General features: G+C 43.2%; 1 protein-coding gene across 1 annotated transcript; it reads left to right on the forward strand.

The window, feature by feature from the left end:
* The first annotated feature begins 636 nt into the window (after nt 1-636).
* On the forward strand, nt 637-12448 carry LOC8028605 (protease-associated domain-containing protein 1). Its single transcript, XM_029988442.3, has 5 exons — nt 637-788; nt 1075-1199; nt 6168-6277; nt 10769-10936; nt 11705-12448. Exons 1-5 carry the CDS (start codon nt 680-682, stop codon nt 11823-11825), a joined length of 633 nt encoding a protein of 210 aa, XP_029844302.1. The 5' UTR covers nt 637-679; the 3' UTR covers nt 11826-12448.
* Nucleotides 12449-12930: the final 482 nt, after the last annotated feature.

The following is a 12930-nucleotide window of genomic DNA, read 5'->3' on the forward strand; positions in this document are numbered from 1 at the left end:
AGGGCATCGAATTATGCTTTAGGAACCCTTGAAATACTATTTATATAAAAATAATAAGAGATAATTAGTGCAAAATAAATTGAGAAATATTGAGTTTTTTTAATCTAAGTATATTTATAATATTTTTTTTTTTTTACAGCAGTTACTCTAAATGCGTAATTCAACCATTCTGTGCCTTGGATAAAAGTGGCTGTATCCGCTTGATGTGCCATATGATTATGGTGCCTGGAGCGCGTCTTCGACTGGTGTGTTTAGCGTCCTATCCCGCCAATGCATCAAAAGTGGTCCCGATGTGGCAACAAACGACGCGAGTGTCATGCTGTTGCCTGTCGCGATCCTGGCGGTTGGCCGTAGAAATGCTGGCAAAAAGCACGAGCGAACGCGAGTGTCGCTGTCGTCACGGTGTCCCGTTAGGCGTCCCAACTTCCGGCTGCACTAGCTTCCGTGAACTGTCACAGTGGAAAGCGACCTGCAGCAGAACAGGCGTCTGCTACATACACCATAACTGTTGAGACGCCACCAGGGTCGCGACCGGCGACAGCATGACACTTCTATGACGTCATCAGGCGGAAATCGAGGGACCACTTTTTTGGCCGCGGTAAACACACCAGTCAAAGACGCGATCCAGGCACCATAATATGATGGATGTTGAGTTTTTGCGGTGTATGTTTCGGTGGGGATGCGAAAAGAACACGTGTTTTTGAAAAGCACGTCCTGCGTTTTCAGCGTAACTGTCTTGCTCGCCTATGTGTACATCCTCCTGGACTTTACTTTGTTGACAGTACCTGGTACGCAAACAACTTGCTATCCGTACGATCGTTGCGGCTGGTTTATCATATTTGCGTCGGTTGCGTCCAAAACAACCAAAACGACAGCAACGACCGGAACCGCGACTCAGGATCGCTTCACGAAGTTTTTTGCGTTGCTTGGCACGTTGTGTGGCCAACAGTTCTCACCTAGACTTTGTCGTTGCTGTCGTTTCAGTCACTCTGAATGGAAGCAACGCAACTGTCTTAACAGGCTTTAATGATCTGCGTCCCGATTACTTCAAATTGATTTCTTTTCCCTATGCAGTGTCGGCAGAGACTTCAGAGTCCACCAAGTATCTGAAAGATGACATCTTCTTCGAAATAGTCGAGCCAGAGAGTCTTCGATATACGTTCCGACTGAGGCCAGCCCACGAGTTCGGATCGTCGTTCGTGAGTGTCCATCGTGTCACACGTAGCACTCTTGCCACGAACGCTTGCGCGTTCCATTAAAAGGAGCTGTTGGGCTAGTTGGTTTTGCATATTTACAATGTAGCGCAAAGACAACACTCTGTCTCCTTCCTGTGTTGTCTTTGCGCTACATATGCGTTCCAAGTCTGATTAATCCGGGAATTGTCTAATTAAGCATTCGCTTGTTTGGGGTACGCAGCAGGACTGTTGCGTACTCCGTAGTGGGTAATGCGGACGTTCCTGATCACAGTGCATTGTGTGCGTTGCATTTTAATCTTGGAAGCGATCTTACTGTCCCCAATCATTTGAGGACACGCTTCTCCAAACGGTGCACGGACTTCATTGCGCAATGTTCGGCGACACAGGGCGAGTGTAGTACCTTCTACCTGCTGTACAAGGGATGGTTGTGCTGGTGGTGTGAGATCAGTTAGAGTTGACTGTGTCCCTCTATTTGACGTACTTGCCAAGTGCTTCGACGGTGAGGCAGGTTTCTCGATGCTGGCTTTCTTAGCTTCAGTGATGCCTTGTAAAACTCGCAGAAGGCCTTGAAAGGGTCAGCCAACATAGCCGGAGCCACTGCTTGTATTTGTCTGCCTCCATGCAGCAGTCACAAAACCGTTGCCTATAAGGTTTTCTTTTGTCTGCCATCTCCAGTCTTATTACAACTGAAAATAACTAAGAGTATGGCTCGTAATTTACAGGAAGCGTTTGCGCGACATTTTCCTAACAGAAGTGACAGGTGTGCCAGTGTGCTCCGGGAACCGTTTTCCGACATTCAAATGTTGGTCGCCGACAAGGTGGAATGGCCATTGGTGTGTAGCAATGAAGAGGAGGTCGGGGCCCGTAGAACGTAGAAGAATGAGTGAGAGGGAGACGAGAGAGGCACCCACATTGCCGCGCCAGTCTTGTGACGCTATCAAAACGAGCAAAACCAATGAACTGCTCAACCTTTTCCATCTTCATCGCCGCTGCTCACCACCACAGCACCACCTGATCAAAGCGCCACCGTTCTTGCCCGTTGCGACTGCTCTTAGAACTTATATCGCGGAGGTGCATCGCAGTAGGTGGAAGGGTTGGCGCTTGTATCAACTGGTGAAAAGGTTGGGGAGGAAAGGAAGCTAACTCATGAAGCAGTTTGTCCTCTACTGTCCCAACTGTGGTGATGAGGCGGCACTTGCCAATGGTAGAAAAATTACCCAAGTAATAAGCTAAACTTCTCAAATGTAAGTAGATTTAGAGCTAGATTTCTAGAAAAAAACAAAAAAACAAGCCAATTTAGCTACTCATAGCTAAACAACTTTTTTTTGTAGCTAGACGCCCCCGAAAGTAGCTAAACCTAGCTACAAAGTAGCTAAATTGGCAACTCTGCGACTAGACACTATCGCCACTGTGTGGCTCTTAGCAGAAGCATCTCGCATCGGCCATGGCCGAGTTGGTGTAGAAATTCTATGTAATAGCCAAGCTTAGTTTCTAATCAATGTCTGTTGACCTGAGCACAGTGCTATACGAAACGTTTGGGGCTATAGTTGTCAAAACCTGGAAATTGAGAACACAGGTGCACTCCATGCACTGTGAAAGTTGCCCTGATCTTCTCGATAGCAGTACGTCCAGGGGTTTCCCCAGGAATTGAATTGAAATTAGGGTGTGTCTAAATTTTTAGCACGGGGGGGGGGGCATGGAATTGAGAATAGAGGAGTCGTTGCATATTAAGGGGGCGCCTTCAGGAAAACAAGGGGGGGGGGGGGGGGGGTGTAGGGAAATCACTGAGTATGTCTACTCAATCTGCCAGCGAGCAAAGAGCAATTTGATAGTAAGGGGAGCGAAAAATACTTCTCACGTAAATTTCATCTATCACTGGCATTGGTGAATGTCGTGCCGTAAAGATCTACAGACCGTCAAACACACAAGCGCTTCGTAGATGCATACTCCAGCGCAGATAAACGAGAAACATGGCAGTAAGTTGCCTTCATTGCTTCTTGCAACTGCGGGGGACACAATTGAACTCGAGCTCCGAGCAACACTTGCAGGTCAAATTACGTGAAAACGCTCAATGTGGGTACCCGCCTTTGGCCCACGTTCTGTCCTTTAGAATTGAAAAACTCGAAAACTAAAAATATGAGGCAAAAACGATTTTCATTTTCATCCTATTGTTGGTGACAGGTTAAGAGTTATGTAGTAGCTCCTCCCACCTCCTTCCACTTCAGCAGAGACGACCTCCTCTTCAGTGTTCACTCTGCTGAAGTGGAAAGAGGTGGGAGGAGCTTCCACTTCTTTCTTGACCGGTCACCGACTAAGTAAAGAATTCGCCCAGCATATATATTTGTTTCAAAAGCTTTTGAGACATGACCCCTTTTTCCTGCACGACTTGAAATGAAATTGCCCTGGTCTAATATCTTGAGGCTTGAAGAATGCAATTTGTTTTAGCAGTGTCGCCATAGTACATATAATTTCCATTGAGCGAGCGCTTTTATTAGTAGCAGCGAGCAATGCTTGTTTGTCTCTGGAGCCGCAGGACAGCACAAAAGCATTTTGAGGAGCCAATTTCTTATTTGTGGAACTAGTTTGCTCAGGGATTGATCAGTGTAGAGTTATGCAAGTAGCAGTCTCGAATCAAACAGAAAAGTCATTCATAGCCTTGACAGTGTGTGGATGGCCTTCAGCATCTCTTCTCCCATACCATTGCATTGTTAAAGCCAGGTGGCTTTGGTCTGTTTGACTGTGACTTGAATTTGCTTACCTATGAGCAAAATAAATCCTGCAAACTGATATGATGAGGACTGGACTTGTAAAGTTGGGGGAAGGGAGGGGAGGGGGGGGGGTGGCAGCAGCAGATGGGAGTTGGGAATTCAGCTCAACTCAAATTTTCTAATTAAAATCTCCCCCCCCCCCCCACACACAAACACACACAAAAAAAGAAGAAACATCCATTGGCACTGGCATTAGAACAGCAGAGGGCTAGAGGCAGACATTGTTTTCTAATGGGGTGTGGCCACACAACTCTCTCCCTTCCCCCTCTCCACTGCCACTTTCTTTTACCCCTTACTCTTCCAAACACTTCCAACCCACCTCCCCTTTACGTTTTAAGGCTAAATAACCTTGCAGTAAAGCCAACTTTCAAAACTACCCTTTGGTCGATTCGAGTGCATGTATGTTGTGTTTAAGCACTTGTACAGAAAATACAAAAAGAAAATGGGGAACTTTTATTATGCACACAACACATTAACGTAATGGGAACAATATAGGAAAAAAAGAAATAAATGAGAAAAAAAAGGCCTCTTTTAATAACATGGACTCAAATTATGGCTAAATTTACTTTTTGATGAAATCTAAAAATGCATATAAACTATTTTGTGAAAATGATTTAAACTAAAGTGGTACCAGTCGATAGCACATGTATAGGCCTACAGTCATATATTATCTGATAAGCTAAATGTATAATGAATCCTAAGATATAAGGCTCCAAATATGTCACCAAAACGTCAAAGATGCAATGTTTGGCATTTTTATTTCTGGCATAAAATAAGCCAAAGCGGTTTAGTTCAAAGGAAAAAAATAGGACATGCGTCATACCTATAGATTTTATCTCTCTGCATCGCCACAGGCAGCGTTGCCCTTAGGCTATGCTTTCTAGTGACTGACTGTGACAATCGACTTTCTCATGCTGCTCGCACCTGTTGATGGGCATGGCCAATATTGGTTTTATGCTACCATACAGTGCTGCTCTTCCAGAGAAATTCTTGGCATCGGGGCAACTGATGATCCAGTTACGAAAGCTGCACTTTTATTGTGATTCCCCTACGTCATTTGACCAGTATCCTCCTAATTTCATTTAGAAAGGAGCGTTACTCTGAAATAATTCACTGGCACTGTGGTCTATGCGTTATCAGTGTGACCATTATGCTCGATAAAAGACAACCTTTATCTATTAAAACAAGAAACATGTAGCCAGATCATAATGCAGCGTCCAACTAGAATCCTTGAACATTTCCTTGGTACTGTCATTCTCATGCGATTCCCACCAGTCCTTTGTTTATTAAGAGCAGTGATTCAAAAGCATCCACGAAATGAACAAGTGTGACCAGGGGCAGAGATAATGTCACGGTGCGAAACACCCGTAATAACCTCGTTGGAGCAGTACCACCACCAACTTTCGCCGGGAGGTTCTGCAGGCTCCAGATGACGTTTTGTTGTTTGTTTCTTTTAACCATGCCTGCACAGTCTCAAACAATATAAAAGACACATTTGACAAGGGAGTTTTAGGTGGCTGTTGCTTGATTCGCTTTGGCCACATTGATTGTAGTGAAAAAAATGAACAAACTCTTGTTCTCTTACCTCTCTAAAAGTTAAGAACCTCTGGCCAAAGCGTGCTTAGCACCATTATATAAACTGCCCAGGCGAAATGGGTCTTTCATATTGCAGGACACTGTACCTATTTTTTGCATGACCTTTCTTTAGCACTTCCTCATGTTGCTTCAAAGCATATTTTTTTTCTTTTTCTGTATACTGGTATATTATTTAATGCTGCACTAATATTTAGAACTCTAGAAATTGCAGTAAACACTAGTTAACAATTCTGAATTTTAAGAATATTAATAAGTGGGCAGTCCATTGACAACCTTAATGCGATCTGCAGGAAACATAAATACAAGCATATCATATTTATGGAACACTAGTGTCCTGCCCTGACTATACTAATTACAGAATATTTGGTTCGTCCACCGTGTTTAAAAAATGTTGGTAAAAATTTGTGCTTGACCGAAATCGTTTCTTTACCGAGCACTGAATTAGTGGACACGGCTGTAGTATACGTTAACTCGGGACATTTACTCCGTTTTGGATGTTGGAGCAGCAATGCACCTTCGGTAGAGGTTTGTGAGTCGAGGGGCATTTGGTAAATCTCCGTACCAGTGTGTCTTGACTAATCTTGATGTCATCCTACTTTAATTCTAGGTATCGCAGCTGTCCAATGTAGGCCTTGTAATATCAGAGCCATCCCAGGGATGCAGTAGTGCCATCAACAAACTCGAGCTGAGGCACAATGTAGTGCTCATTGCAAGAGGGTAAGTCGTTTGGGAAATGGATAGTTTTACCACACTCAGTAACCTTGTATGTACTCCAGCACAGCTGGGCATGCACTGCAAAGTTTTCTCATCTTGCTTGGTGCCTCTTAGTTAATATTATCGTGGGGATGATGAGTGCACTACAAACAAGCTGATAGTTTAAGAGGTAAAGCGGTGTGGGCGAAGCTTAAAGGGGCACTGACACATCAACTTCATATTTTTTTTATTATATGAAACAATTGAAAACGATGCCGGGACATTACCCTCAAAATTCGAAACTTGGAAATTCAGTATTTCTGAATTTAAAAAAACAATTTCCAAATGCCGAATTTGAAGTTCCCGCATGATCCGCGCCAGTGCAGTGAGTCAAATTTTGCGGTCTCCTGCGACTCTACTTTCTTTGGGACCTCCGCCGTTGCCACGGCGACCCGAAGCGAGGAGGAGGTGACCGGCGCCGGCACGGGAAAAAAAACGGTTTCTTCCCCGACTCGCCAATAAGCCTCTGCTCGAGCGCCGCCAAGTTTTCCGAAGGAGGATACAAATCCAGGAAGCGGCATCACACCGAAATCTGATTTTTGGTATTTCAAAAAGAGGGGCGGTAGTGCTTTCGCAATCGCGTTAAAAAACATGTTTTACGATTGCCGTTATTAAATGGTATAGAAATGTCGCCTACAAAGCTTCTAAATTTCCTGATTTTTGATGCACCGATCAAAAGAAGCAAGGAGGTGAGCGCGGGAAATATAAATGCCAAAAATTAAAAAGGCGCGTGCAAAGAAAATTTTTTTCGCGATGCGTTTTTTTTTTTGCATGTCTATGACTATAACTTGCATTGTTTTAGACAATAAAAAAATAATACGACCTTTGGGGTGTCGGTGCCCCTTTAAGATTCTGCTGATGGATGATTTGTACTATTGACCAGTGCCTACTGTAATATACCGAGGGAATGGCCATCCCACTTTCACTAAAAACTGGGTTAATCTAGACGTAGGTGCTTGTCCGGTCAAATCAGGTGCTTAATATGTGATACGCAGAATTCGCAAGTTTGGGAAATGTTAATAGTGGGCGCTTGGGGGGTACGAAGTGGGCGCTTCCATAGTATTTTACAGTACATGTGCATTAGTCCATATTTTGACGCATTTTGGAATGCTGTAAAAGGGGAAATTTGTTATGCCGGAATATGCGTGGCATTCGTGTGGGCCAAAACAATAAATGTAAGATAATCATAACAAATTTGAATTCTACGGCAGTTAATGCCTGCCTACCCTGTTTTCTCCGGCGCAAATACTACTCTCAAAAGGTGCCAACTGTGGCTATGAACTAGACACAACTCGTGGCACAATCCTATGTAAAGATAATTGTTTGCTGCTGTTTTCAGTAATGTACAATTAATTCTGGCAGCAATTGTGTTTTGTTTATAGTTCATAAGGGCCCATTACAGGCAGATATTGGCGAAAGTTGAGCAGTGCGGGGATGTGATTGCTGTGCTGCTCACCCTGCTACATCCTGCTATGTTTCACCGAAAAGTAGCAGATTTGCAACAGTATCACGCCAGAACATAAATTTTTCTCGGTACTGGAACAAATAGCTTACACCAGGCTTGTATGAGTTCTTAAAACTTTCCGTTACCACATTGAATTATATGCTGTTTGACTTCATCTTTGTGTCGAACATTGAGAGTACTGGGAAGTTCTGCAACTTTTCTCATTGCTCGTGGTCTATTTGGGCAGGCTAGCTGGCTCCGTTGAGTGTCCTTCTTACCGTTCACTGGTGCAGTGTGGAGGAGTGACACCCATGAGCTAAGCATCCTGTGCATCTCGCTTTGCCCATCGCATTTGCGTGCTTAGGGAAAAAGCAGTCCTTCAGAGCAGAATTGGAATTGGATGTTAGATTCAAAGTTATGTACTGTCAATAAAGCTTGCAATTAAAACTAAGTCAGGTCTAGCAGTGGAATAATGGCAGGTAACCTTCACAAGTTCATCTGGATATTTTTTTTAAAGAAGCATGAAAATCTATATGTAAAGTGGCATTGATGTACATAATTAAATCCCACAAGCTCTTTTTTATTTGAATCAAGAATCGCACAGTTTTATTGCCACCTCCAGAACTTGGACAGAACCATAAAATCTTGATCTCAATATTATTCTATCTCAACATTGTTCCAGTAAAATATTATTTGGTTTACCATTAGTTTCGTATGTAAAATAACCATTTGCAGATGCTTTGATAAAGGGTGTGCGAATATTCAAGTTTTGAGTTTGAATCGAATAGTGATTACCGAAATTATTCTGTTTGCTTTTTTAGATTCCTAGAATTTGAGTATCTGAATAATTTGAGACATTGAAAGCTGCTGCACAAATCCCAGGTTTATTTGAGAACACTGTCTATATTGTGACATAATCCTTGCAAGTTTGTGCTGGATCTAAGTGAAGCCTGCATTGAGAAGTTTAGACTAACTAACCGTTTTGATAAAAAGTGGTTCTTTCTTGCATTCCTCGAACGAAGCAGTCTCGCTCGAGCTTCTTCGACATTGTCGTGTTGGCTGTGAAAGAAGGAGCGAGGACTGGAGGTGCTACGAGGGAGGAGGCAGAGGAAGGATAGAATAAAGGTGTATGTCACTGACTGTGACAAGGCTAATCTTCTGTCGGTTCATTTACTTACAATACAATATCATCAGATGGAGTTATTTACATTTTCTTACATCACCATCAGATGGAGCTAGTGGAGGAGAGCAAAGACCTTACAGCGTTTTTAATGCACAAAGGACTTTACCACTACAAGAGGGGTTGCTTTGGCCTAGCTTTGGCAGCAGCAGCCTTTCAAAAGATGCTGTCAACAGTGCTGAAGGGACGCCAAGGCACAGTCCGCTACCTTGATGATATTCTCGTCGCATGGGTATCACAAAAAAGTCAGTGATGAGAACTTGAAGCGAGTCCTATCACTTTTAGAAAAAAAGTAACTTGAGACTCAACAGACAAAAATGCACCTTTTCGGTCACGGAGTTGGGATACCTTAAACATCAATTATCCAAAGAAGGTATCAAACCAGTGGAAGGAACACTGGACGCTATCAGCAAGGCACCATCCCCTACAGATGCCAAGTCCCTACAGGCCTTCCTTGTACTGGTGTCTTTCGTTTCACACTATGACACAGTGGTTGATCTGCTCCGTGCCTTGCTGCTCAAAGGTGTTACTTTTTCGTGGGCTGCTGAGCAAGCACATGCATTCAAAGAGGTCAAGAACCTGACCAAGAACTGTACTAATCTAGCCATTTTCGATGCTGCACTCCAAACGATTGTAACAACAGATGCCTCCAGCTGTAGACTGGGAGCTGCCCTACAACAGAAGGTGTCAGAACGGTGGCGTTCACTTCAAGGACATTGTCTGGGCTGGAGCAAGGATACTCACTCGGAGAGCGAGAAGTGTTGGCTTGGGGGGGCCTTTGGGGTTGTAAATGGTGGACAACATTCCTGCTCGGAAGACACTTTATACTACATACGGATCACCAGGCCCCTGTAACATTACTTTCAACACAAGGATCCGGCAGGCAACCCATGCGCATCGCCCTTCTGGTTCGCAAGGCTACTACAGTTCAACTACGAAGTGCAGTACCAGCGGGGCGAACAGAATGTGATTGCGGATGCACTTTCAAGACTTCCAGTTGACACCAAACATGACGAGTCCAGCGATGCCGAGGACACCGAAATAATATGTGCTGTTCAAGCACACCTGCGAAGCATCACCTTGAATGATCTGCAGAAGGAAATGTTGCAAGGTGCAACACTGGAAAAGGTTGCTTATAGTATCAGTTCTTAAAAACGTTTTGAGTTGCAAGGAGAACCTACCTTGCTTCCCTTCTTTAAACTTTGCATAGGACTTTTAGTTGCTCAAGGCCTGGTTTTACGTAACCATAAGATCATACCACCGACCACACTTCATTGTCGGATCATGGACATAGCTCACGAATCTCATCCTGGGATTGTACAAACAAAACAGACCGGAAGATCACTATTGGTGGCCAAGAATGGATGCTAAGGTCAAAGACTACATCACTAGCTGCATGGTCTGCCAGTAACATGACAAGACTGCAAGAACAGCACCTGCTCCAATGCAACCAGTGCCTTACCCAACGGGAGCATGGAAGCAGATTGGAATCGACTTCATCGGGCCGTTTACAAATTTCCACAGTTACTGCAGACATGCCATCACCACTGTCGCTTAAGTTCAGCGAGTGGCCAGATGTTTAATTTTGCTTACACCCAATGACAGATTCTGTGTTAAGCTTCCTGCAGGGAATCTTTGGCAAGGAAGGTTACCCAGAAGTAGTACTAGTGTCCGACCATTGTTCACAGTTCATGTCTCTACAGCTCAAAAACTTTCTACAAGACAGAGGTATCATACACCTGAAGTCCTCTAGCAATTTCTGACTACTCTAGGTTCCATAAGTGATGAAGCAGTGGTTCCTTATGTTTGAATCCTCTGCATTGTGTTCCAGCGGATGCTCGTTCCTAAGCAAGTGCATCCATGCCTTAAGGGAAGGTGCACTGGCTGTCATCATTATGGACGACAACGCCAACAATGACGACCAGTACATTGACATGATGGACGACAGCACCCACAGAAACTGCAGTATCCCTGCCACCTTCCTGCTTGGAAGGGATGGGTTGGTCATGCTTTAGTCACTTTCTGAAGACGAGGATGGAGAAAAGTTTAAGAAATCAGATTAATTTTATTTGAATCACTTTTCTCAAAATAGTCACTGAAAATTTAGACAATGCATCCAAGCACATAAAACAATATGGAATGAATAATTCACTGTAAATTAAATTATGTCATAAAGTGCAATAATTTTAGAACTCTTCAATCTTGAGATGAACCATGCCATACTTATTGTTGGAACAAGGGCTGCTGAATATTTTTTATTTTGTGAACATTGTTTGCCATAATACGATGAGGATTGAAGCAATAAGTGCTGCATGTGTCATAAAGTAGTGATAGCACCAAACTATTGACATACTGATGCCACTGAGTTGCCCTATGTATTATTTCTTAGAAGCTTCCAGCAGAGTTATTTTTTGTCGGCTTCGTGCACATGGTACCTCTGGTCATTGTGTCAGCAACCGCCTGCAGACTAAGAACGAGCGGTCTGCCGCGCTGAAAGTGCATCACCCTAATACAAATCCATCTTTCTTAATGATTATGTATGCACTTGTAAAAATCAAATTATAGATACTGAGGCAGTACAAAACAAATTTTTGAGATTATCTTGTTTTGGAATGGTTCAACTTAAATCATTGTAAAATCAGTGCTTTAAAATTGTGATTTAAGTGAAAATTTAAGTTGGGATTGAAATTATCGTGATTTTTCTTTTTTCCACCCATGCAAAGGCATTTTTTCTCCCTTTTGTGTGAAACCAACTTCTCTTTTTCAGGTACATGATACGAAGAGGCCTTCAAACCCACGGTTTACAAAGAGCGATAATTAACATTCCTATCAATGTCAGCCAGATTCCAGTTCAAAAGCTGAAGAGGCCACCCTGGGTGGTCTGGTGACATAGTATGCGAGTACTGTGAACAATTTGATACCTTTGCGGGTGTTAGTGACTTTTCCTATAGCTAACTCCTTCTTTTTGGTCTGAGGAAGGGAGAGCTTCTTTCAGCATATTATTTCTCCGTACACCATTTTAGGTGTTTGCTTTTACTGAAAGGGTGATAGATTACACCTGATGTGGTGTTAGCTGTATAGGACCAGCCATTTACACCTCTAAAGGTTTAGAATACCTTAGCAGGACATCCTATGCTCTGTTTCACCTTATAATGCACTACAACAGATGCTACGAGTCGCCTAATTCCTTCTGTAGCTCAGAGCGGGTCATGTGACCTTCCGGTTGGGCAGAGCGAAGCTCGGAGCATGAAGCCACGTGGCATGTGTGGAGCTCTGGACTGGCTACCTTGGCTCATGGTGTTTGTTGCAAACATTGGTGAAGCGGAGTATAGCAAGCCTTCATGCTAATGCGCTGAACCTGCACAGATCACTTCAATAGTTGGCTCTCTACTTTGTGTTAAGTTTTGCTGTGAGCTTGGAATGATTTGCTAGAGGAGGGAAAGGACCTCATGAAAGTGGATGTTGATATGAATGCTTAAAATAAACCAAATGGGGCATGTTGTAAGTTTCACTGGTTTCTTTGCCACGTCATTTAGACCCTTTCGGTGAAAATCCCACTGGGTCATACTTGAGTTTCCCACATGGTGACCGCCAGTTCGGCCACTTTACAGACAATAGTCCCCTTTGACATAAGTTGCTAAGGGTCATTCGACGCCAAACGATCCTGGTCTAAATTCGACCCACACGGATTCGGTTTAAAAAAAAAAAAAATGTATGTGTTATTGGGATGTAAAAGTACCTTTCCAGAATATTTTTTGCTATAACCCTTTTTTTTTTTTCTTTAACGACACTTTGAATTTTGTGATAAAGAGGCCCGAAGGGGTAAAATTGAAAATTTCGTCTCAATAGGTTTCGTCACGCATTGCTGAGCATTTTTATGGGTGCAGATGCGTTAAAAATGTCCAAAAAAGCTTCTATTCACCTTTTCAAAATATCCTGCCATCATGTTAATAGTAAGGGAAATAAGGTACATAAAAATATATATAGGCAAGA

Source organism: Ixodes scapularis, unplaced genomic scaffold (genome assembly GCF_016920785.2).
Source record: "Ixodes scapularis isolate PalLabHiFi unplaced genomic scaffold, ASM1692078v2 PGA_scaffold9__187_contigs__length_104089568, whole genome shotgun sequence".
NCBI lineage: Eukaryota > Metazoa > Arthropoda > Arachnida > Ixodida > Ixodidae > Ixodes > Ixodes scapularis.

Bases quoted from the DNA above. Each gene is read 5' to 3' on its own strand.
- LOC8028605 (XM_029988442.3), top strand. From the start codon at position 680: ATGCGAAAAGAACACGTGTTTTTGAAAAGCACGTCCTGCGTTTTCAGC. The intron at 1,200-6,167 runs GTGAGTGTCCAT...CTTTAATTCTAG, and splicing joins ACGAGTTCGGATCGTCGTTC to GTATCGCAGCTGTCCAATGT. The intron at 6,278-10,768 runs GTAAGTCGTTTG...ATTGTGTTCCAG, and splicing joins GTAGTGCTCATTGCAAGAGG to CGGATGCTCGTTCCTAAGCA.